This window comes from Camelina sativa, chromosome 18 (genome assembly GCF_000633955.1).
Source record: "Camelina sativa cultivar DH55 chromosome 18, Cs, whole genome shotgun sequence".
NCBI lineage: Eukaryota > Viridiplantae > Streptophyta > Magnoliopsida > Brassicales > Brassicaceae > Camelina > Camelina sativa.
The window spans coordinates 10111409-10138302 of record NC_025702.1 but is presented as its reverse complement, the minus strand read 5'-3'; the positions used below and the strand labels follow the sequence as shown (position 1 = coordinate 10138302).

The window sequence follows — 26894 nt, the reverse complement described above, 5'->3', positions numbered from 1 at the left end:
TTGATGGTGACTTTTGCATTAAGAAATGGCGACCCCATTAAGTTTACTTCACTTTTTTTTCTATGTTTATTTATTTGAAAACTATATTAATCATAAGCCCAATAACATTTATGATAATTTTAATTGTTGGAAAATACTTGGATTCATCCCTAGTGGTGAATCATTTTATTTACCCTCTCTTATTTTATTCAATTAAACTTTATCACCTAATAAAAGCTAGCAAAAACAAATAAAATTAAAATTTAATACTATTCATATAAGAAACTAATAACATATTACAAATTTTGATTTTACAAAATTAAATGTCGGGTTGGATTTATTAAAAACTGTATATCATCTAGATTTTACAAATTAAACGATGTTATAACTTAATTTGAGTTTATAAATGAGGATTAATGTACAAAGAAAACTACAAAATGGAGTAAGATTGCAATGATAAGGATGGGGAAAGAGAGAGGAGAGAAATGTCATGAAGAATTTAAAGTTGAGGTTTGCACTTTAACCATCGTAATCTTGTAGTTCCTTATGGATAATACCTCTAAGGAAACACGAGGTTATTGGTTTACCGATACAGGCATCTATTCCACGGGGAAGGGTTGAAACCCCTTATGTTTTTATTTGTTGTCTTCTCTTTTACATCACTTTTTTTTTTTTGCTAATTGTTTGCTTATTATTTGCTTTATGTTTGCTTAGTAAAGTAAATTATGTATATTTAAGTTGTGCAATATAAGTCTAAATACAAGCTTTGAATGTATTGCAAATCAAAGGTAAAAGTCGACCTATACTAGCTGTTATCATTCACTCTTCTTTAACACCCTCACTCACTTCATATGTTTGCTTGGATAGTTGTCATAAACAAGTTTGAATAAGTTATTGGTATTTTGTATCAATCACAATCAAATCATATACACATCTTCATATTGATCATCATCACTCCGATCTCTTAATTACTTTATTGTAATTTATAAGTTTTTATATAATATATTAAAAAAGAAAAATATTTGGGCTCACTGGTAAACCTTTAAATTCACCTCTTTCTTTTGGTCAATTAGAATTGGCTAACTAATAAAATTAAATAAGACAAAATATTAATAATATCCATATAAAAAAAATAACCAATCATTGGATTTTGATTTTACAAAGTTATACATCGGTTTGAGTTTATAAATAAGGATTTAGTGTTTAGATTTTATAGTTAAATAATATTATATGGCAATTTGAATTTATAAATAAAGATTTAAGGTTTAAAATTTTACAATTAAATGAGATTATATGTCATATTTAACGTCAATAAAAATGACAACAAGATATTTCCTTGTGTTTTGTCCTCCCTCGCACAGTTCCGACAATCGATATCACTTCCTGAAAGGTCACTCAACCTGAAATACTCAAGAATAAGTACGCTTAACTCTGGAGTTCTCTCAGGATCATTGTCCGAAACGATAACTGCACCGTTACCCCTGATGATGTGAGCCCACTCGACTCCACACTGTCTGAGTTTGGCTCTGATATCAAACTGAAATGCTCCAACCGTCTACTCTCTTAGTGGACTCCATGTACACTCCCGGTCCATGGACTCACCTTCCTAAAAGGACCCTACATCCACTCCTAGCCCATGGGTACTGTAGTGACCCGCACCAAATGGTACGGGCCGGACAAGAAAAACTTGATGAAAGGACTCGGAAAGAACTCAGAAAGATAGAGAAAGAAAAACCTTGGTGAACTGACTGAGGGACCAGATTTGTTGGTGTAACCTCGGACAGATCACATGCGGTTGTCATCATGGTATCTTTCTCGAGCCGGTCTGCGGTTTGTCCGACCGTAGGACGGTTCGGGGGCGTTACAACGGTGGTATCAGAGTGGGCTTGATGCTCATGGACATTTGGGCTTTTCAATCGGTTTTATCGAGTAAATGTGTCGCAAACAGCATCTTAAAAACCGGTTGTTGCTTGTTTGGTTTTAAGTGAACCTTAGACTTAACTAGTAGCTTCCTTGTTGTGGTGCAGATGTCTTTAGGTAGCGTGAATGGTGGGAATGGTTTAGGAGGACAAGGTCTATGGCAGGAGGAGCCAAGTCACTGTAATGGGTATCTTTCGACTGAGTCAGAGAGTACACATGCGACCATAGACCCAGATAATTGGTGTCTTGATGGGTTGCTGGATGGTTTTGAGGAGGTAGACCAATCTATTGCGTCTGATCCTTCTGAGTGTTTGGAGGAGGATAAGAATGGGGAGAATGGTTGGGATGATCAGTCAACTTCAAGGGAGTTTGAAGTGCCGAGCCAGATCCAGATCACTTTGGATGGACGTGGTATGACTATGACAGTACCAGATGAGGTACCGGTAGAGGAATGGGAAGAGACCAGGAACCGAGTCCTGGATATGTTATTGGAGATAATGGAAGAGGCAAGTGATGAGAACAATGTTGGAGTCGAGACCAATGTTAGTGTTGAGACCAATGACGAAGGTGAGACCAATGTAAGAGCTGAGGAAGCCGACTGTGATGGGGTCCCTAGTTTGAGTGATATTGACCAGGAGGAATATTTGGAAGTCCTGGAAGTCTTGTCAAGCGATGAAGAGGGGATACCGACCCTTACAAATGAAGTAAAGAGGAGACCAAGGGTGGCACCTAGTGAAGAATCGGTCGAGGGAGTGTCTTGATCAGAATCGGAAGCCGACCTAATATCAGTACAGAGACCAGTTCGCGAGGAACCGGTACATGACCTAAGGCCGACGTCGAGTCAAGTCTGAGACGGACCAGATAAAAGTATGGAGTTGCGAGTGATTGAGAACCGAAGAGAAGAGACTAGGAGTAAAGGCCGATGGGATCCAATGCTGCTCGAATTTCAGTTGAACAATGAGGCATTGTCGAGCCGTTTAAGGGTGGTCGAGACCGAACCGGAAGATGGTCGTGAACGTATGGCCGAAACTGAACCGGGGGACGAACGTGTGCAAGTGGCCGAGACTGAACCAGAGAACAAACAGGTGCCAGTGGCTGAGACTGTAATGGAGGATGGCGGTACGAGGGTAACCGGTAGTGAACCAAGGGCTGACCAAGTGGGGACCGCCGAGAGTGAACCAAGTGATGGCCATTTGAACAGGACCGAAAACAAACCAAGTAGAGACCAGGTGGAGATAACATACCGAGTACCAAGGGATCCGATGATGGAGATGATTGAGGAGATGGCCGAGGATGGAAGGCTGAAAAGGGAACCTATCCGGTTGGAACCTGGACAAGGTAGCGAGAAACATTCAAGGTACATGGACGAGGGAGTAAGACCCATGAGGCACATTGAGATGCGGCCTTTGAGAGGGATGCCACGAACTCGAGCTCAGGCTAGGAAGTGTGTGACATACCCTTCCCGAGTTTATTTGAGGAACACGGCCTACTATGTGGCGTGTGGGGAGACATGCCATAGAACCGTCCATTGTTGGAGAGCAAACCTATACACTCCAAGGTCGGAGGATATGGTAGTGTGTTTGGAGTGTCGCGCGTTCGGACATCAAGGACAGGAGTGTCCGACCAGAACCGCGAGACCGGATGAGAGTGGACCAAGTGACGGTGGAACTCCAGTGCCTGCGGCCTCGACCTCTGTTATCCCTCCCACTAAACCAAGTACCGACCAGCCGCATGAACGATGTGAGTGTAACTGTAGGATGTGTAAGTTCCTGAGAGAACCCTATGCGCTTGTTAGCCATATATGTGTAGGGTTATGTGTAAACCTTTTCGGGGAAAGGTTGGAACTTGATTTTGGTTTTGTAATATTCTATCTAGGTCTTGAAAACTAGATATTGAATTCGGATAGCAAGCAGGATGAACCCTTATTTTTTTTTTGGTATAAGATATTAAGGGAAAGTTGTGCTAAGTCTTTAGCCATGTTGTGGTGTTGTTGTGTTGTGTGTGATTGATTGCTAATCCTTTTGTGTGTGATTGCTTGTTAATCCTTGTGTGTGATTGCTTGCTAATCATTTGGGTGTGAATGCTTGTATGGTAGTTTAAATTGCATATAGAATGCATAACTAACCATGAGTTTTACCTTGTTTTTGAGTTGGCATGATTGATTGAGGATTCACCTAAACATCAAAAAAGCGCGATCTGATAAGATGAAGACAGCACGAGATTGATCCAGGAGGGACAATCGAGTCAGTCAAAGTCGAACAAGAGAGAATGGTGTGAAAACTGCTAAGGCCAAATTCAAGGACATGTCGAAACGATTGGTCCAGGAAGGACAATCAGATTGGGAAAGAGGGAATTTGATGAGACTGTGTTGAGAATTGCGAAGACAAGCCAGAGAAAGTAAAGGCGGACCTAAGCAAATATGAGAGGGTGCAAAGAAACCAAGAAGTGGCAAAATAAGTCGAATCAAAAAAATCGACTAAGTGAAGAAAGAGGATGCAAGAAAATAATGAGGCGAAGAAAATAAAATAAGTTTTATGCAAAGTGGCAAGAACCAGTGAGGTTCCATTAAACCAACTCTAAGAGGGAGAATGGAGGAGTTTTGGCCAAGTAATGGGAACTCCGACTAAGTGTGGAGAATTCGAACCAGTGGAAAGAATTTTGACTGAGTAAAAAGAACTTCGGACTATGTGTGTAGCCGACTAAAGAAAATTCGGAGGTTATAAAACAAGGAGACAAGAGACGAATGAACCGGAGGGAACAAATTGTTGAGTAAAGATGTGGAATCAAAACAAACCGAAGGGGTTCAAGTTCTATGGCGTGCCAGCCAAGAAAAATGGGAAAGGTGAGATGGTATGGCGGACGTTAGAAGGACAAGGGGGTCCAAGGGAACCAAGACTACATAATGCAAGGTTACACAAAGTAGTTAAAGTGATTATGGTAAACTAAAGACGAGGAGAACAAAGAAGTAATCATGGTATCACGTGGTAGAGACAATAGTACTCCAGAAGGATTACAACACCAAACGTAAGATGGAGATGAAGAAGCTTTACGAATGACGCTAGCGGACGGTAAGAAAAATAAATAAATGGTGGAATGGATGTTAAGTCGGGAAGTTGACAAAAATACGACTCACGACGAGAAAACAATGAGGCTTGGCGGCAACCCAAAAGTATTGTCAAAGACCCAAGGAAGGGAAAATAATTCAAAGAATCATAGAACATTGTGATGGGGAATAGGTCAGCGGTGGTAACCGAGAGAGTAAAAGGAAGACACCGATGACAAGAAGTGCTATCACCACGGGAAGTGATGAGCAAGACATTAGAATTCGAGGACGAATTCTTTTAAGGGGGAAAGAATGTAGTTACCCGCACCAAGGGGTACGGGCCGGACAAGAAAAACTCGACGAAAGGATTCAAAAAGAACTCAGAAAGATAGAGAAAGAAACCTTGGTGAACTGATTGAGGGACCAGATTTGTTGGTGGAACCTCTGACGGATCACGTGCGGTTATCCTCATGGTAGCATTCTCGAGCCGGTCCGCGGTTTGTCAGGCCATAGGACGGTTCGGGGGCGTTACAGGTACATCCATATTCGACGGTTGATTTGCTACGTTCGGGAGGTTTTAAACTTGTTTACTGTCTTTACAAATCATCACATGATTTTTTCCTGTGTTTTGTCCTCACTAGCATGGTTCCGAAAATCACTTCTCGGAAAGTCATCCATTCTGAAACTAATCCAGCATAAGCACGCTTAATCTTGGAATTCTCTCCGAAACTTTGACCAAAAAGATAAATTGACTTTAGTGATATAGATGGTCAAATCAATTATTTTAAATCTCTTACCGCGTATCACACCCAACATGTATAATACTTATACAACATAGGTTATAGATAATCAACTCATAAAACATCAAATAAAAATTCAAAACTTAAACATTGATAATCAACTGATAAACATCATTAACTTAGACATGAAGGACCAATTGACAACGAATGTTTCTTAATATAATTGGAGGTTCCCTTCTTAAGTCAAATATTAGAGTTTTAAGTACTATGTAAACGTATATTTTATTTGTTAGCTAGATTAATCTATGCTCCAAAATTGTCAAATAATATAGAATATAATATTTCTTTAAGTTATGTTTAATATGAGGTCATCGCATATTGATAACATTAGCATACTAACACCAATAAAAGGTAAACTTTCCTAAATCAACTCCAATATAGTAATATATAACGGAAATACTTGTACAAGATACAATACAAAGATTTAGAATATTCTTTGTGTTAAGCTTCATAGATTTCACTTTGTAGATGGGCTTTGAGCATTTGACAATCTATGATATTTCGTCCCTAAGATAAACATCTTCTTCACCAAATTATCTCTAATATAAATTGACTGTAAATTTTGTTTTTACCGGTTAAATTTTTTTCAAACCACTTGTAAATAGAATCTAACATTTACATCAAGTTTGTCTCAAATATATGAATAGTAGATGATTTAGTAGAGATGATCAATTATCTAATGATCAGCTCAAGCACGCTTGATATGCTTTCGGTTACGTTTGTAACGCTTAACTTTTGACAATATCTATGTATTATTCTACTCAGAGAACTCATGAGTCTTCCAGTCAAAAAAACTGAATGATTGCTTTCAATTTTTGTAACTTTGATATCACACACTCCAATGGACCAGCTTTTGTCGTTTGCCTCTCACATGCTTTCCTATTTTCCAAACTAGATCCTCAAGCTCCGAAGCTTCTCGTCAATGTTCCAATAGTTTTAGAATTTTCTCAGCTTGAGCCTCCTTCTGATATGCTTTGCAAAGAGGGCTGCCATGATCTTGAGATTCTTGACCTTTCTTTCTCTTGCTTCTTCATGATCTGTAGCCATAGACATTGTTTCATCTCATTTAAAATCATTTACTAAATTAGTCCTTTGGCTAGTTTTGATCTTAGTAATCACACTTTACCTGATCTTCATTGTCAAGCTTCGTACTAGAGCTTATTGCTTCAACCATCTCTTGCTTATCTTCTGATCCCTTACTTTCTTTCTTCAACTTCGAACCCTTCCTTGCCATTAAACCCTTCATAACCTCTGAGTTCACCCAAAAAGAAGTTTCAAAACTTGTAGATTAGACCCCATCCAAAAAATGAAACAAAGAGTGAGGCAGCACAACATTCAAACTTCATACTGTTCTTCTGATGACATCAAAATTATTAAATTTCATTTCTTTTGATATGTGTATGTATTCTACAAATAAAAATAAAAAATAGTCATGAATATTTGTTTGATGTAATATTTAATACAACTAATTTGAGACACTTTCGAGAGACTAGAAACTGTATATTCTCTAAAGCTCTAAGCTCCTCCTTCATATCCTAGAATTAGAAGAGCAAGTGAGTAACGTATTTAATTTATATCAATTTATCAACAACAAAAATAAATGAAACGGACAAAAGCAAATAGTTCTTTTCAAATTAGGAAATACAAATTTAATATGAAATAGGCATCTTAATTATAGTCCTAATCTGTTATATATACCTTTGGTAGTGATGAGTCTATAGACGTGGCCAAGAACAAGCGTATCCGTTGGACGAAGGAGCTTGATCCTCGTCAGCCTAAGAGGGCCTCCATGACCAGTAGATGTGGCGGAGAGAGCAGTGGTAGAAATGAGAAGAGAAACACAGTGGCCAGGGTTCATCTTCATCACATAACTAGCTGAAACTGGACAAAATAACTTCTCTTCTTTCCCATTTGGGTGTTGTATCACGATTCTAGCTGTATCCACTGCTTGACAGTTTCCCATCTCTTTCTTGTTTTGTTTAGTTTGTAGAGAAAGCAGAAATGATTCTTTTTATCTTGAAGTGAAGGAATTAATGGAGATTTGGAAAAAGATTGGAATGAAGAATCTGTAACCGAAGCAAACACACAAGAAGAGCGTGAAAGGTAGTAACAGTCTTTAAATGTGTTTTGACTCGACCACGAGAGAGAATGAGTGCGGTCTTTGTCTTTGACGGTGGAGTCAAAATAATTACTGTCACCGCAGGCCAAATGAGTATTTCGGTTTACGACAATCACTCTAAATATTGTTTTCAATGATATATAACAAATTTACTTGTCTTACCCTTTAATCGTAATGTTAATTATAAGTTATGTATGTCCAAGAGTTAGCTGTCCTAATTATATTACGTTATTTTTTAGGTTCAAACAAATTTTAAAATGTAAGAAAGATAAACTGAAATTTCGTTATGAGGTTGAATATGATCGTTATTGAAATATACTAAATTTCAACCAATATCCTCAAAAAGAACAAATCCTAAGTTTTGATACATAGTAAATAGTTAATGGGAGAAATTAATGAAATGACATCTGAATACTTAATTATGATATTACTCGATATAGTACTAAGAAATATGAAATTGAAAATAACAAAACCAATTATAGTTTCGACAGTAAAAGATCTCTGAAAAAAAACAATTATTATACTAGACTTTTATTAAAAAATTTCATCCTATTTTCATATAAATTATACATAGATTTTTGGTAGTTTATAATAAAAATGCTATTGCATTTTCTGTAAATACGAATATATATAACCCTTATATATTTCCTTTACTTGCCTATCTTTTGTAACCTTCACTAAGCTTGTCAAACTTGCGTAAAAGAGTTTTTAATATAGAAATATGTGTATGTTTGATTTTCTAACTTCTCGAATACAATTTTTTAAATATTTTCCGTTTATGATTTTCATAAAGTTACATGCATTGTCTATCTTATAAGTCTGATCATTGCATGCTAACAAAGAGAAGAGAATAACGGCACGTCAAGCTGATATGGGACCCAACCCTTCTCAACAGTCCCCGAGGACCACGACAAATACTAAATGGTTATCCTATACTCCTATGTCCCTCATTTTCTATGAGTGAGTGTGTTTCTGTCACTTCTTTTTCTTTTTGTTCTCTTACCGCGAATGAGAAAGTGTTGATCCTTTCACCACTCTTTTTTTTTTTTTTTTCACTTTGGTCATATAGTTTTGAAAGCAGTGTGGTAACGAGGCATACAACTAAAGTTATTATTAGAATGACTAAAGAATAGAAGGAGAGAAATATTGATGATTACTAGATTCACCCCTCGGCCATCAAGATCTCGTTTGCCGTGACTTATAACCATCCACACTTCTAGAAATTTTTGGTTGATCAGTCTATATTTTCTCACAAAAAAATTAGTGACGGACGTACATTTTAAATCAGGCTCGAATAGTCCACACTTGTTTCATGTGACTAAGTAAATTGTTTTGTATTATGTCAAGTTTGTTGTTTTATGCTCTCCAATTGCTTACCCTCTTTTGTTTTACCTCACTAGAATTTATTTTTGTGTCATTTTAATTTACAATCAGAAGCTCCTATATATATGCATCGATTATGCGATCTCTTTTATTTTATTTTTGTGCTAAAATATACTTCTAGGAAACAAATATAAATCTAAAATAAGCAAATCTGAGAAGATAACAGATTATGTTGTCTGATGCAAGATTTGGGATTCCAAAAAAAAAAAAAAGTTGTGTAGGTGTCTCTGTTATAAGCCAGACTCAGAATAATAAAAAGAATGATGCGTCCTTTAGAAGAAAAAACCAACCAAGGAGCATAATTTGCTGCTAAAACTTTTGGGTAAGTCATCGGTAGATTAAGTTGCATGCTCATGCATGGCTTTACTCTATATATGTGATTCTATCTTGCCTCCATGATTTATAGTTTTCTGCTAAAAACATTCTCAAGAATTTAACCAAAAAACAATAAAATAAATAAATATTCTCAAGATATCAGTTATAAAGGTATTGATTTAAAACTAGAAAGTGCATAAGTTGAGTTACGTCTTCTCGACGACCTAACCTTTCTAACTTCTCTTTGACATTCATATGAATCATGAATACAATTTTTTTTTAAAAGTCGTAAAATTAAATGAATTATGGTCCAAGACAAGAATCATGGAAAGGAGTTTGTCAATATAGCTTAAAATGGATCATGTACGTGACATGGAGCTAACCTATTGCTTACTCCTATGCTGCATCTTGCCTAACTTTTGTCACTGGCCTAACTCTGCTTGTTTTTCAAGTTGTTTTATTTTTCTTTCCGACAAATACTATTCGGGTCACAATACAGAACCGTTTCGATGCTAATCGTGTAGAGGACATATTTTAAGTGATTGAACCAATATAAAATAGATTTGAGAAATTCCGGGATGACATCTGGAGAGCATTGACCGATTGACGTAAGTACTGAGATACTAAACTATTACGTAGGAACTAATATTTTTGATGATTAAGAAAGATAGAGAGATTAGGTGAAATAACAGAGTAAAATATATATATATTGTTTCGCACTTAACATTGTAGCTATGTATTTAAATTTTTTTTAGTCCGTTATTAATAATTTTTATTACAACATAAAAATGTATTAGGTAGAGGAAGGTCCAGAAAAATCAGAGGAACTTTGACGAGAACTTGAAGGAGGCAGAGGTTGTTTCATCGGTGAATGTTCTAATATGTTGCTACTATCTTCTTGTCCATGCCCATAAAAAGACCGTTGACCTGAACTTTGCAACAAATTTGAATAACTCCAATAATTCATAAGATCCTCTTCTTCTTTATTCGCCACCGTGTCAGCAGGTAAGGGAAGAGGAGGAGGAGGAGGAGGAGGAGGAGGAGGAAGAAGAAGCCTTACATCCTCGGGGAAATTAAGCTTTGCTTTACTTCCACGGAACCTGAGTGCAGCCTCGTCATAGGCTCTAGCAGCGGCCTCCGCTGTATCAAACGTCCCGAGCCATACCCTAGCGGCTTTATGTGGATCGCGTATCTCAGCCGCCCATTTTCCCCATGGTCTCTGCCTTACTCCCCTGTATCTCCTTCTTTTTCCCCCTATTTCGTCTGGTAATGCCTTGCTTGTGAATTCTTCTGTACAGAACAGCGATTGTTTTTTATGCTTTCAAGTTGANGTAAAATTAAATGAATTATGGTCCAAGACAAGAATCATGGAAAGGAATTTGTCAATATAGCTTAAAATGGATCATGTACGTGACATGGAGCTAACCTATTGCTTACTCCTATGCTGCATCTTGCCTAACTTTTGTCACTGGCCTAACTCTGCTTGTTTTTCAAGTTGTTTTATTTTTCTTTCCGACAAATACTATTCGGGTCACAATACAGAACCGTTTCGATGCTAATCGTGTAGAGGACATATTTTAAGTGATTGAACCAATATAAAATAGATTTGAGAAATTCCGGGATGACATCTGGAGAGCATTGACCGATTGACGTAAGTACTGAGATACTAAACTATTACGTAGGAACTAATATTTTTGATGATTAAGAAAGATAGAGAGATTAGGTGAAATAACAGAGTAAAATATATATATATTGTTTCGCACTTAACATTGTAGCTATGTATTTAAATTTTTTTTAGTCCGTTATTAATAATTTTTATTACAACATAAAAATGTATTAGGTAGAGGAAGGTCCAGAAAAATCAGAGGAACTTTGACGAGAACTTGAAGGAGGCAGAGGTTGTTTCATCGGTGAATGTTCTAATATGTTGCTACTATCTTCTTGTCCATGCCCATAAAAAGACCGTTGACCTGAACTTTGCAACAAATTTGAATAACTCCAATAATTCATAAGATCCTCTTCTTCTTTATTCGCCACCGTGTCAGCAGGTAAGGGAAGAGGAGGAGGAGGAGGAGGAGGAGGAGGAGGAAGAAGAAGCCTTACATCCTCGGGGAAATTAAGCTTTGCTTTACTTCCACGGAACCTGAGTGCAGCCTCGTCATAGGCTCTAGCAGCGGCCTCCGCTGTATCAAACGTCCCAAGCCATACCCTAGCGGCTTTATGTGGATCGCGTATCTCAGCCGCCCATTTTCCCCATGGTCTCTGCCTTACTCCCCTGTATCTCCTTCTTTTTCCCCCTATTTCGTCTGGTAATGCCTTGCTTGTGAATTCTTCTGTACAGAAGAGCGATTGTTTTTTATGCTTTCAAGTTGACAAACGTCAAAGAGAAACATCTAACCAAATAAAAATTGTATTTGAGATGTTAAGAACGGTTCATGAAAATATAACACGTAGACTCACCGATCGGACCAAGTGAAGAGTCTACCGGAGCGAATGATGAGGGAAGAGAAGAATCGATTCTGAGCCATCCTCTCTTATCTCCAGCCGAAGAGGAAGAAGATTGTGCCCTTTCAGCCTCAGTCTGAGAGCGACCAGAAACAACCTGTGTCAAGGCAGAGACCATGGCAGACATCTCCGTGCCAAACCTATTGAACCTATCAACCACAGGGTCATCTTCAAAATTGTAGACGTCATCAACCACAGGCTCAGTGGCCCTGGACTCTTCTTGTTCTCCTTGGTTTGCCACCTTGAGGAGCGACAAATAACACTACTATTATTTTTCCGAATATGGTCACTCTTTGGAGGCTTAGCTCATTTATATATGGAAATACCTTTCGCACAAACCACAAAACTATGTCATAAAATTACACATTAAATTAATTTTGTTAATACGTAAGTTATATAATTTGTGTGATTATTTGGGTGAGAAGCTAATGGGTAGAGAAATTATTTGGGCCTCCTCCTTAAGGACTCCATTGCCCAAGACTAGAGTATAGAGCTTTTCAAGAGGAGTTCTTGACATATTCCCCTCTCATTATTTTCTACCACGGATTTTTCTAGATTTACTCCCCTTGGTTTAAAATTATATTTGTTGGGTTTTGGTAACAGAAGAGTTGTAATAAAAAAAAAGTAATATTTTAAATTTTAAGATTAAAGCTGTAAATTTATAAATATGATATAGCATCATTATTCATTAATGGTTTGTGATAGTGTCAATGTTACTACTTTACTTTTCTGCTTATACCGTATAATGCATGTTATTAACAAAATATTTTTAATTATAAGAAGAATATTTAAATCCATTCTAATAGAAGTTATTCCCATTGTTTCAAAATATTAACTAATTCAAGAAAACATCTTCTCCGGGGTTGCAAATAATTGCTTATACTAGCTAGACAAATTCACGTTATTTTATAAAGATACTGACATCTCTTTTTCTTTTCGACAAGGTAACAAATAATAAAAGAAAAACAGAAAACGATGACATACAATATTTTTTGGGAAACATATTGATTTAAACTAGATAGTGCATGCTGTAATTAGATAATAAATTAATAAAGTTGCATATCCATATATTTTTCTTTGGAAAGAAAAAGGAAATGTATTGATCATGTAAAGAAAAATAAATATTGCATTCCAATCTTCCAGAAAAAAATTAACCAATAAAACAATCTCAAACAAAAGTAAACTAAATATGGAAAATTAAACGACGGTATGTGTTCTCATCGTCGTCTTCACCCACCAATAGCTTCGGTGGCTCCAACGGCAATGGCAAGAAGGTTCTCCATCTTGAATGTCATCGCCATGACTTTCTTGGCTGCCACATGTGTATTATTCCCGACCAAATCCTTCACCATGCTCGTGCTGTCGGTACAAACCATGACATCATAGTTTGCAGTTTCCGGCGATTCCTTGAGTTCCGAGGAAACGATCTTGAGAGAATTTACAACGCTCAAGTAGGCATCTTGACACGCCTTGAACTGCTTCTTCAGGTTCGGGTTATACTTTGCCGCATTTTCAATGAAACTAGCTGATTTTAGGGCGTAGGATGTGCCGAGGCGGAGCACGGCCTTAGCTAGTTCAAACTACAGATTAGAAAGAAAAAAAAAAGTTAAATAAGTGTCTATTATTAAGAATGCGACGTGAACATAATCGAAATCATACAAAAAAAAAACATAGATTTAATGACAGCTAGTACAATACTAAATTTGTTTCCAACATATATGACAAAGACCAAATTAAAAACTTAAACTTCGAAAATATGATATTAAATTTTTTCTTTAACTTTTGAAATTTAGAAGAAAACTAATGCAATGGTGAAAGTAATTAAAATATATAGTTGTGTACTAGATATTAGTACCTTGCCGGTGGCAGAAACCGCCGGAGGATAGGCTTTCAAAGTTTCAACGCAGAAGGTTTTGTTGCTGACATGCTCGCATATGTCGTCGATGTATTTTGTGGAATTTGAGGCCAAAGCAGAGCCTAAGACAAGTTGTAACAGAAGTGCTACAGAAACGAAGGCAAAACAATAGGAAGAAGAAGCCATCTCTCTTAAGTATTCAGATTTTTGTTTAACCTTTGTTTTGTTCGTGAATCGTGGCTATGGGGTAATTTATATATATCTTGAACGAATATAAGATAAACCCTACCTACCATTATTGCCTTATTCATCTGCTTCACAATTGGTAAGTACTAAAATAATTTATTACATGTTATTAATGTTCGATTTACTTGCTCTGTAAATTCTTGATTTACTTTCTCTTACATAGAAACTAAAATATATAGTGGATCAGGATATGTGGGCAATTAATATTGAGGATATCTTGTAAAGACGATACCATATGTTACACCAAATCTTATATAACAAGTGGAGATTTTTTTTTAACTTTGTCTAACAATGTCACATATGTCACATTTGACACTTTATTTTTGTGACACATGTCATTCTCATTAATTTTAAATTTAACATTCTATTTTTTTATTTGACTTTATTTTATTTGTATCTTATGTGGTGTATAGTTTGTTAAAGAAAGATAATTGTTATCTAGTTTCCTTTTAGATTTTTTTTCAACATTGTTACAAAAATATATTCATTCCATTTTTTAGTCTTAGCATCTAAAATATTTCATAATGAAATCATACACCATAATAACTAAAAAAAAATATTGATCAACCCAACTAAAAATATAAACAAATAGAAACCCAATAAAAATAGAAAATGATTTCATACTTTTAAAGTAAAACCTGAAACCAAATTAATTTATGATAAACTAATTTAAAAATATTGAAGATTTTCTAATATATATATATATATCACATTATATTCAATAATTATATATAATGTATTAAAGACACAACTCAAATTTGTTTTTAATAGTATTCTATCAGTTACAGTTTGACTGTCTTTAAAACATATTTACTAAAAAAATGGTATCATAACATAATTGTATTATCTCCCCCATGAAATAACAGAAAATATAGTTTCAAAATTAATTTATTGTTAATGACACTATTTATTTTAAAATGATTAGAAATAGAGACAATTTATAGAAGAAAAACATATTTATATTAAATTTGACACACTTTTATCTTCATCAATTTTATAAAAAAATATTAGTTAGACTTAGAGTATAAGATATTTGTTTTGTGATATTGTTTCAATAAATTATTTTAAAATTGACTTATAATATTATAAAATTATTTGATGTTAACTATTACTTTTATATATGAAAATAAAATTAATATATAAGACAACATAATTTATCTATCGAGGTAAGGTCTTACAAATTTTTTCTTAAAATACTTATCAGTTTTTTTTCCAAAAAAAAACAAACTATAAATAAATTAAATTATCTTAATTATTTTACGAACATAAAAAATTAATTAACTTTGTTGTAACTAATTGTCCAGTTACTATAAAATAGTTTCATACATTTCAAAGTAAAAACTGAAACCAAATTAATTTATGATAGACTAATTTAAAAATATAAAAGAGTTTCTAATATATAAAAAACTCACATTATATTCAATAATCATATATATAGTGTATTAAAGACACGACTCAAATTTGTATTTAATAGTAATTTATTAGTTACAGTTTGATTGTCTTTAAAACATATATACTAAAAAAAAACATAATGGCATCATAACATAATTGCTTTATCACCCTATGATAAACCAGAAAACAATAATTTCAAAATTTAATTTATTGTTAATTATACTATTTATATAAAAATGATTAGAAATAGAGACAATATATAGAAAATGAAAAATATATATTAAATTTCACACACTTTTCTTTTCATGATTTTTTATAAAAACTGGTTAAACTTATAGTATAAGATATTTGTTTTGTGATATCGTTTTAATAAATTATTTTAAAATTGATTTATCATATATAAAACTATTTTTTTGTTAACTATTACTTTTAGATGATGATAATAAAATTAATATATAGGACAACATAAAATTATCTATCAAAATAATTAAGTAAGAACTTACATTTTTCTTTCTAGACTACTTTCAGATTTTTATTTTCCAAAAAAGAAAAAATATAAAAAATATAATTTATCTTAACTATTTTACAAAAATATCATATATAGTTGACTTTACTATAAGTAATGGTCTTATCACTATAGCAACATACTGTTTAAATAATTTCAACAATATATTGTAATCAAAAATATTTAGTAATATATACTTTAACTTTTTTTTTTCATGATCCTTCTATGAAACACTATATAACATATATAAATTAGAAATTGTAGTTGAACCGTAGTATTATGAATATTATTTTTTAAAACATATATTAACAATTACATATATTATACATTTCATATATAATTGAACAAAATTTTTATTTTATATTTCAAGTTAATATTGTATATATAAACCATGCATCGTGTGGGCTACTTTCTAGTATCGTGGTAGTATTGTAACATGCAAATTTTTCTACCTAGCTATAGTAATAGTATATATAGGAATCGCTTCTTTCTCCTTTTTCTCTTTTCGAAATGTTATCATTTAATTAGTTCCAAAGCAAAGTGAAACTCGTCTTCGTGTACATTACAAAGACAGAATTTTCTCCCATACTATTTGCAAGACAATTTCTATTATTTCTAAAAGTACCAAACTAAATATATAGAAAAAAATATCAAAGGAGTGGTGACCAAGTTGTAGTACAATGGGGTTGGTTCCATTGTGTGTCTCGAATTTAATTTCTCTATGGGACGTAGAAGCATTAATTAAATCAGAATATACTAAAGACGACCGGCTCCGGAACTCCCACGATTTAACAATATAAAAAAGAAAATTCTGAATTGATTTAACATTTAACTAAATATTACATTTTCTTCATATGGTATGTGGTTCGCTACGACCACTAGAGACCATAACACTAAACCTCTTCTACATAAGGGAAACCTTAGAGGCCTAAACTTTCTTCGAGCAAAATGAGCAATAGTTTGGAAGCTTAATTTTGGAGCTCAGCTTCACGCTTTGGAATCGGAAGCTTTCAAAAGCTTTTGGAATTTTATTTCTGTGACATTTCAATAAATCTGTTTTGGAAGTTTATAGTTCCGTTTTTAAGCTTGCGCTTCCAGTTTCAGTATTTGATATAACAAATAAATAAATAAAAAGATACCATCATTTTCAAAAGTTTTCTTATCAAAGAATTTTGAAGAACTAATTTTATGTTTTATAATTTTGGTCTTTGATTTTTTTAAAATCATGCTTTGAAAAGTTAAAGTAGCATTAGCACGAAAGCTACTTAAGTCATTTTATGTGGTTCATTATATTTTTTAAATTGACCTATTGTTTAATGTTTTATTATTCTTATTATATATAAATTCGCTTTTCATTCTTTAATAAATACCGCTTGCAAGGTTCTAAATGTTTTGCTTTTACGTACTTTCTTCTGATTCTATTGTAACGTTGTCTGCATGTTTTCGGAAAAATCAGTTGGTACTGATTCGCATCACCTCCAATTCCCAACTATGGGCTTCTTTCATCTATGTCTTCTTTGTAATGGGATGGATAATTCAGATTAGGTTTTAAATATTACTGTGTTTTTCTTTGAAAAATGCCATATAGTGTTTTTGTATTGCCGACAAAAAAAAAAGTGTTTTTGTATTTTATTTTCTAATGCATTAATAGACAACCATTTTCTGAAAAGAACAAAAGAACTAAACATTAAAGTTTAATATTGTATTTTCAGCCAAGATATTATTTATACAATTATACTGTATCCAATAGAATTCTTCTTCATGATGAATTTCCTGTGATCTTTTTTTTTTTAATCCGAGGGATCTCATTTTGGTAGAAACGCTTCTCAGTTAATAATGATATATTTAAGTCATTTGCAAAAATGAGCTTTTGGAAATTATATCATATATTAAATACTTTCAACCTTTTGCAATTATATTATGTAAACTATATATTTTATTAAGACAAGCCGAATGGTACATGCATGTTCTCATCTTCGCGTTCGTCTTCACCCGCCGATTGCTTGTGTGGCTGCAACACCAAGAGGAAGGAGCTTCTTCATTTGCATTGTCATGTCAATGAGAGTCTTCGAAGACACGTCTTTGTTTTTACCGATCAAATTCATCACTTGGGTGATTTGGTCGGTACAAGTCATAACATCATGGTTTGCGGTACGTGGAGAGACTCTGAGTTCTTGAAAGGCTTTTCCGAGAGAGTATCCCATAGTTCTATAGGTATCACGGCACGTCTCGAACTGTGTCTTTAAACTCGGGTCCTTTTATGCTGTGAGTAGTGCAAAACGCATTGTCTTCTGGACATGGGGTACGAGAAGGCCGCTGATCACGACTTCTGCAAGTGTGACCTGTAGATTAATAGATAATTTGTTTGAAACTTCATACCAAATAACTAAGAAAATATATGTTTGCATTATGGGTTAGATATTACCGAGCTTCCGGCATACATCGCCCAACGAAAACCAGTCAACGTTTGCCAGCAGAAGGGTTTGTCGTCAATAGATGACATCTGGCATAATTTGTCGATGTATTGTGTAGAGTTTAAGGGCAAGGCCGAAGCGGGGGCTACGAGAAATTGTAACAAAAGTGCCGCTGAAACGACGAAGAAACAATGAGAGGAAGAAGCCATTTCTTTCTCTCTCCCAGGGAGTTTTATTTCTCTCAACGGCCTCTGTAAAGATTCAAGTTTTGGATTTACTTTTTGATGTTGTGATTATAATTTCAAGTATGTATATACACATACTTATAGTTTTGTTGCCATCTTTATTTTTATTTTTTTAATTGACTAGAATTTTATTTTCTTTCATTTTCATTGTATGCAAAAATCTGATTAATGAGAGTAATATATTTTCCTTATTTTTGGTTTTAGTAAAAACTTTGTTGACTAGGTTTATTTACTTGTAGTTTTTTTTGGTCACGAATTGTTTTGGTAACACCATAATCTATATTATGATTATTCTAAAACCAAAAACCAAACTTATCTTAACACATAAAATAAACTGAAAATATCAAACTAAATATATTTAAAATTTTACTAAATATTTAGAATAACTTACTATTGTTTTGTATATGATAACTTACGATTGTTTTGTATGTGATAACTTAGGATTGTTTTGTATGTGATAACATGCGATTGTTTAGTTTGTGATAACTTCCTTGTTTAGTTTGTGATAACTTGGGATTGTTTAGTTTGTGATAACTTGCAATTGTTTAGTATGTGATCCATTGTTTTCTTTTGTATGTTTGTAACTTGTCGTTTGTTGTTTTGTTTTTAGGTTGCTCCGAAGAAGAAAAACAGAATTTTTGGGGTTGGTTCTCTGCAGTTTGAAGCGTCCTCTACCACTAGCTGTCCGCAACCTCTGTTTCCAGCTAATGATCCGGTTATCTTGGCTCAGAAGCTTGCTGCCGCTGAGGAATGCATTCAAACCCAGGCGACTCAAATCCAAACCCAGGCGAGTCAAATCCATGAAAGTAGTCAAAGAATGCATAGCTATGATGCATACTTTGACTATCTCGCGGAAAAGGATCCTGAGTTTGCTGCCAAGTTTCGATACCCGACCAACCAACAAGGGAGCAACCCAGAAGGCACCAACCAGGAAGGCACCAACCCAGAGGGCAACACAGGTGAAACGGGAGCAGCTGGTAGCCAAACTGGGACCAGAAACGTGACCTCTCTCTCTCAATCCTTTTAAGAACTCTTCTCACTTTGTTCTGATATCCCACTTAAACATGACTTTTGTTTTGTAATATTTATGTTTTATTCTATTTTGAATTTTCAATTCTGTTCTTCTTATTATTATTCTTTTTTAACATCTAAAACATTATTCACAAAAAAAAAATCAAACATAAAAATGGTAAAAGAAAAAAAAATTAAAAATGAAGAATTGCTACAAAATTAGCGAATACCAACAATACTAGGCAGATGGACGTCGCAAAGTAGTCGCAAAATTTGCGACGGATCGAACATTGCGATGGAAAAAAGTCCTCGCAATTTGCTTGACAATTGCGAGTACAACCGTCTCTCGCAATGTGCGTGGGATTTGCGAGGAATATATCCCTCGCACATTGCGTTAGATTTGCGAGGGAAAATATCCCTCGCAAAATTTGCGAGGGAATTGCGATGTCAGCTTATTTGCGAGAAGCGATTTGCGAGGAATAGTTGTGTCTCGCAAATCCCTTGCGACTGTCGATTTGCGAGGGAATTGCGATGGATTCTTCCATCGCAAATCGACTGTTTTCTTGTAGTGAATACAGTAGGTGGTGACCTAGTGGTACTACAAAGGGGTTGGTTCCCTTGTGTCCTGAGTTCAATTCCTCTTTGGGATGGAGATGCATTATTTATATCGGAATGGAATAAAAACCGGCTCCGGAAGTCACTATATCCAATAGAATTCTTCTTTTTGATATTACTTCCTTTGAATTTTGCTTTTTAAATCCAAGATATCTCTTTTTGGTAGAGACACTTCTCAGTTAATAATAACTTTTATGTCACTTGCAAATATGAACTTTTGAAAAAATGATATCATATATGAAAATACTTTTCAACCTTTAGCCTGCAATCATATTATATAGTATGTATTAAAATATATAGTTTTTAATCATATATTAAGACAAGCTCAATGGTATATGTTCTCATCTTTGTCTTCACCCGCCAAGAGCTTGTGTGGCTGCAACGCCGAGAGGAAGGAGCTTCTTCATTTGCATTGTCATATAAATGAGAGTCTTTGAAACCACTTCTTGGTTTTTCCCGATCAGATTCATCACTTGGGTAATTTGGTCGGTACAAGTCATAACATCATAGGTTGCGGTACGTGGAAAGAGCCTGAGTTCTCCAAAGGCATTCTCGAGAGAGTATACAATAGTTCTATAGGTCTCATGGCACTACTGGAACTGTGTCTTAAAACTCGGTTCCGTTTTTGCTGTGATTAGTACAAAACGCATTGTCTTCTCGACTTGGGGTATGAGAAGGCCGCTGATCACGATTTCTGCAAGTGTAACCTGTAGATTAGATGATAAATGTTTTTAAACTTCATACCAAAAAAGAAAAGAAGATAAATGTTTGAAATTACGTACTATGTACGTAAATATTATTTCTAAAATTTTTGCATTATGAATGTGGTTCTCAAAAACATAGTTGCACTTGATAAAAATATGTTTTTTTTTTTAATGTTACCAAGTTCCAACATTTGTTGTTTGAGTACTATTCTATTATTTATGTGATATTTGTATTTTTGAAAATCCACGATTGTTAAAACTCTTTTTTTTATGAAAAATATTTTCAAAAATTCAAATAAAAACTCTTACATGTTAACGTGTGATTAAAAATATAAAACTGAAAACTAATTTAGGGTTAGATATAATACTATTACCGAGTCTTCGGCATAAAGGGCACCAGGATAGGTAGTCAACGTTTGCAAGCAGAAGATTTTGTCGTCAATAGATGACATCTGACATAATTTGTCGATGTATTGTGTGGAGTTTAAGGGCAAGGCCGAAGCAGGGGCTACAAGAAATTGTAACAGAAGTACCACTGAAACGACGAATAAACAATGAGAGGAATAAGCCATTTCTCTCAAACTCATCGTGAAGATTCAACTTTTGGATTCTCTTCTTTTTGATGTTGTGATTATGGTTTATACCTTTTAAGTATATATACACGTACATATTACTCATGACTCTGTTGCCCAGCTTTACTATAAAAAAAATCTGACTAGTCTGTTGAGATTATTACACTTTCCTGATTTTTGATTTAGTATACACCTTGTTGACTAGATTTATTTACTTGTACTTTTTTGGTCAAGAATTCTTTTAATATATATCTAGTTTTAAATGTAAAATTGAATAGTATTCTTGTCCATAATCAAAAAGCTATTAAAAGAATTATTCATTTTTTAACTGCCTAAATATATAATAGGACAAATAGTTTCTTAGTGCCAAATTAGCAACTTTTGGATCTTTGATGAAAAACGGAAATGGCTTTCGTGATGGCTTTTGTGTATGTTTGGCACGTACGTACATTTTACTTTAGTTTTCTTTACTTGTTTTGCCTTTCGAAATTAGATTCAAACTAATCATTCTATAGATATGCCTTGTTCAGATTCAAATGCCTTGTTCATGTCAAATTTGGTGTGTCGACCCACGAGATTTATTTATCGCATTAGCAGCCCCTCTTTATCAATATGTTTTCAACAATTTTGATAGTTACCTTATACTATTAGATTTATCACAATTTCGTGTCCCGCTAGCTCCAGAAAAATGTTCTCCAAATCTCTTAAATCGCACGCACAGTATGAGTAATGATCGGATTTGTTGTGTATGGATTTCACGGTGTTTAATATTACAGAACTTGTCTTAGTTTAGTTAAAGTGGCATTTTTCCATAAGGATCCCCTATAATCTTGCTGGTTATATAATATATGTCTTCAAGGAGATCTTCAAGCTTCCTTGCTTAACAAGAATATTACTCTTGCTACCTCATCCCCACAGGCCACAGTACTGCCATCAGCTTGACAGCAACCTAAGGTTTAATCACTTGTTTCCAATGAAGATATCAGCTTTCATGTGACATATACGTACTCCAGAAATTGTTCACACAAATAAAACAAAATAAGTATAATTCTGTAAAGGTCAACAACTGATAAGTACATACGTATTCCAAAGTGACTATGATCCTATGGTACTCTCTCTTTCAAAAATAATTTCTTTGCATATGTTTGTTGGGTAATTTTCATTTTGGTACAAACAACAATAATGATACATCTTACTCCTCCTACTTTCGAACTGCCATATATCTATCCTTTTAATGTGGGATCGAGGTATGCAACCTCGTGACGCAACTCGGATGAACCTTTTGAAATTATTTATATCATATATTAAAATAGTTTTCAACCTTATGCACTTATATAGTATACATTAAAACAGTTTTCAATCATATATAAAGACATGCCCAATGGTATATGTGCTCATCTTCTTCTTCACCCGCCAAGAACTTCTGTGGCTGCAACACCGAGACGAAGGAGCTTGTTCATTTGCACTGTCATCTCTATGAGAGTCTTGGAAGCCATGTCTTGGTTTTTACCGATCAAATTTATCACTTGAAATTGTGAATGTACCTTCCTTTCTTTCTTTCTTGCTTCAAGGTCTACAAGAGGATTTAAGATGATTTGAAACAATTGTTTTGTCAAACAAACATAAAAATTAGACTTGTTTATAACCTCTGTTTTTTTTGTTTTTTTTTTCTGTGACATCTCTTTTTTGTCAGTTTTCAGAAAGCAGAAAAAGATAATTCAAATTAGGCAAATCTATCGAACAAAAGAGTCGCTCGAGAAAGCATGTAATATCTGTTTTTAATACCATTCTTCAATTATACCATATATTAAAATAGTTGCTATTTTTCAACACATGGATACGTTCCATCGAAAGAAGAAATGTTTTGATTGATCAGCCGACGGTATCTGTTCTCATCGTTGTCTCTACCCGCCAATAGCTATGGTGGCTCCAACGGCGAGGTCAACAAGTTTGCTCATCATTGCTGTCATCGCTATGATAGTCTTTGAAGCCTTGTCTTTATTTTTCCCGACCAACTCCTCCACAAGTTTTGTGTTGTCGTAACAAATCATGGCGTCATAGTTGGCACTCTCTGGATCTTCCGTGAGTTCTGCGGTAGCGCCCATGAGATTCCTGGTGATGTCCACAAAGGCATCTTGACACTCCTTCAACTTCGGATTCTCCTTTGCCGCTGTTCCCGCGAAATCCGCAGACTTATTGGCATAAGACATTACTAGGCGAAGCGTGGCCACAGCTGCTTGGAACTACATATCGAAACAATAAATAAATTATGTTTCTATGATTGAGTTATGAGACATGAACATATTACTTGCAATAACAATGCTGTGAAAAAAACCTTTACGATTTTCAATACACTTTATCTATTCAAAGTAAAACCATAACTTCCAAACTTTATTTGATAAATAAGTAAAAATGTATAACAAAAGATTTGTATATATGTAAGAAAACCTTCGGTAAGTAACAAAGTTATATATTAGTAATTTCGAAAAATAAACATTAATACCGTGCTGTTGGCAGAGGCTGCCGGAGGGTATGCACTCAAAGTTTTGACGCAGAAGGCTTTGTCCCCCCTGCTATTACTGCATATGGGGTCAATGTAACTTCCCGAAGCAGAGAGTGAGAAAAATGGTAACAGAACCGCCAAAGACACGACACCGAAGATTAATGAGGAAGAAGCCATCATCCCCTCTTTGAAATTTAGATTTTGATATTGTATTGTTCATCAATTGTGATTATGGTTATATACTACTTTGCAGGCATAAAAGATACTTAACGACTTACCAATCTGTATCAAAATTGGTCAATGTATTTGATTTAGTTTCCAAATTCGAGATTCCATTCTCTGTACAATTTACATAAACTAAATAGAGCAGTCTTTTGTCAATCTTATTATTAATTTATTATTTATCTTATATAAAAATAAAATGGAAATAAGTGAGGACATGTGCAACAAAAGAGTGCCAGATGTCGCAATGATAGGAAAAGTTAGAAAAACTTTGACTTTGATTTTGACATGTATTTTTAAATTAAATTTCTATATAAGTTTTGTTACCAAAAATATCATCAATTTACTATCTCATAATTGATAAATTTTCTTCACACATTTTCCTACATTTCATTTGATTTTTCTTTCATTATATAAAGTTAAAAAGATATCTGACTAATTTATAATAAATTTTACTATCACAAATTTTTACAAAGGATTTCAAAAAAAAAATTATCTAATTATTTTATCGAATTGTATTATTTTTTACACCGGCCAAACTCGGGACTAGAAAAAATTATTAATTTATAGCAAGTATTAATATATAGAGGTTCTACTGTAATTTAGTAATTCATAATTGATATAAAAGTCTAAATTACTATTTTATTAAATTTACTACTTTATATTAATAGACTAAATTATAATGAAAATCATATCTTGGATGAGAAATAGAATAGTTTATTTTTTATAAACATCAGTTATTGCACATTTAAAAATCATATAATATTTACTTTCATTAATTGAGTAGGCAATTGAATTAGTGAGCTCCACTAAAATCATATCCCACTAACATTTAGTAACTTAATCTCATTTGTAATAAATATTATTTTTTCCACCTGAAGTTGTTTTTTTAATACACATATATATATATATATACGTATACTACAAAAAGCTCATAAAAATAATTTTTTTTATCAAAATAGATGAATTGCTATATGTAATGTATAAATAGTATATGAATCGTCAAAGGGCCGAACATGAAATCAACCCAATAAATGTAGAAATCTTTTTGATGATATAGCTAGTTAGTTGAATAAGTTAACTGTAGAGTTAACATGATTAAAATTATAAAGATTTAAATTTTATTAAAATCTAATAATAAAATTGATATTATTTAAGATTGAGAAAAGGAAACATGCCAAAATAAGAAATAAGTCATAATAAAAGTTTTGTTTTTAATGTAAAGAAATGTAATATCCGCGAACAGATTTGTTGGTTTTGAGGTAGGTGTCGACCGACACCAACAATTTCAGGTTCGACTGGTTTGTCTTATATCGTCGATTTGGTTTGGTTTGGTATAAGTGGAATCTCTAAACCAAGATATTTAAAGAAGAAGTCGACGTTTTATGGGGGAAAAACCTATTTGTCGCCTTCTTTAGCCTTTTATCGATTCTCAAAAGTTCCAGAGAAGTTCTTGAGAGTTTTGAGAGATTATTGGAGTTTTCTTGGAGGGTGTCGGTCGACATTATCCTTCAGCAGGCGGCTGAATGTGTTTCCTTTTTCTGGTATGATTTATGATTTTTGTTTGATGCATGTGGAGATCTTATTGCTTGTATGTATATTTCAGTAGATGAGAGAATTGCATCACTGAGTATTTGTGATAATACTCATGCATCTCAATTGTTGTTTGTGATGCAGGTAAATGCAAAGTGTGATCGTGGAATCAAGGCGATGAAGAGGAGGACGTTTCTGGAATCAAACACGTTTCTGACATCTCTTTATTGTCAGTTTTCAACAAGGAGAACGATAATTAAATTAGGCAAATTTGACAAACAAAAAGAGTAGCTTGAGCAAACATGGGAAAACGAGCTATTTCCCCCTAAGAACTACGATATCTAGCTAGATAGAGCCGGAACTATAACCCCGATCTATATGTCCCTGAAAACAAAATTTGAAATTTATTTCTCCCCAAATCAAAAGTTTGAAATCAAAATCTCCTTAGATTAATAGTTCAATATCTATCTACCCACTTCCATGAGTTCCATCGGTTTGAAATTTATTTAACCGATTATTAACCATTATAAACCAGAAAAAACCAGATTTTGATCTGGTTAAAGCACAAACCCAATTAAAACCCAGATTTAGAATACAATCCCAATCTTTTTTTTTTGGCAAAGCAACATAATCTCAATTAAAACCCAGATTTTGATCTATTAACCCACCACCATCCCGCAGGTAAAGCTTTTGTCCATTTGTTTCGGAAGTTTGAGTTGTTTATACTTCAAAAGTTTTGGTATTTGACTTTTTTGGAGTAAGGAAAATGGTGAACAAGGTAACTTCTCATATCTGATTCAGCGACTCCGGTAAAAAAAATACTGAGAAGCGGTGGCGCCGTATGAAGCCGTTGTGAAGGAGCTGAAGAAAGAAGTGAAGGTGAAAGATATCATCTTCTTCGTTTGAATCCTCTGTTTAGTTATTTGTCCTCTGTCTGATATTACTAACACCACACAAAACAATATCAAGCGGCATGTAAACCTCCGCATACTTCCGTCCAAGCTTCTCCGGAG

General features: G+C 34.1%; 5 protein-coding genes and 1 pseudogene across 6 annotated transcripts; all 6 read right to left on the bottom strand.

Moving 5' to 3' along the window:
- Positions 6476–7949, bottom strand: LOC104760998. The gene is made up of 3 exons (XM_010484012.2): positions 7441–7949; positions 6869–6993; positions 6476–6779 (listed from the first exon to the last, which is right to left on the bottom strand). Exons 1-3 carry the CDS (start codon positions 7703–7705, stop codon positions 6690–6692), a joined length of 480 nt encoding a protein of 159 aa, XP_010482314.1. The 5' UTR covers positions 7706–7949; the 3' UTR covers positions 6476–6689.
- LOC104763317 (ethylene-responsive transcription factor ERF110-like) lies at positions 10280–11133 on the bottom strand. The gene is made up of 2 exons (XM_019240060.1): positions 11083–11133; positions 10280–10877 (listed from the first exon to the last, which is right to left on the bottom strand). Exons 1-2 carry the CDS (start codon positions 11131–11133, stop codon positions 10353–10355), a joined length of 576 nt encoding a protein of 191 aa, XP_019095605.1. The 3' UTR covers positions 10280–10352.
- Positions 11323–12388, bottom strand: LOC104760997 (ethylene-responsive transcription factor ERF110-like). 2 transcript variants are annotated; one of them, XM_010484011.1, is made up of 2 exons: positions 12020–12388; positions 11323–11889 (listed from the first exon to the last, which is right to left on the bottom strand). In XM_010484011.1, the coding sequence occupies exons 1-2, from the start codon at positions 12189–12191 to the stop codon at positions 11396–11398; spliced, it is 666 nt and encodes a 221-aa protein (XP_010482313.1). In that variant the 5' UTR covers positions 12192–12388; the 3' UTR covers positions 11323–11395. The 2 variants fall into 2 exon arrangements, with proteins under 2 accessions (XP_010482313.1, XP_010482311.1); XM_010484009.1 differs by having other exon boundaries at positions 11323–11892; positions 12020–12373.
- Positions 13294–14105, bottom strand: LOC104763316. The gene is made up of 2 exons (XM_010486703.2): positions 13920–14105; positions 13294–13644 (listed from the first exon to the last, which is right to left on the bottom strand). Exons 1-2 carry the CDS (start codon positions 14103–14105, stop codon positions 13294–13296), a joined length of 537 nt encoding a protein of 178 aa, XP_010485005.1.
- LOC104760996 lies at positions 20701–21623 on the bottom strand (annotated as a pseudogene).
- LOC104760995 lies at positions 23345–24318 on the bottom strand. The gene is made up of 2 exons (XM_010484008.2): positions 24127–24318; positions 23345–23866 (listed from the first exon to the last, which is right to left on the bottom strand). Exons 1-2 carry the CDS (start codon positions 24304–24306, stop codon positions 23528–23530), a joined length of 519 nt encoding a protein of 172 aa, XP_010482310.1. The 5' UTR covers positions 24307–24318; the 3' UTR covers positions 23345–23527.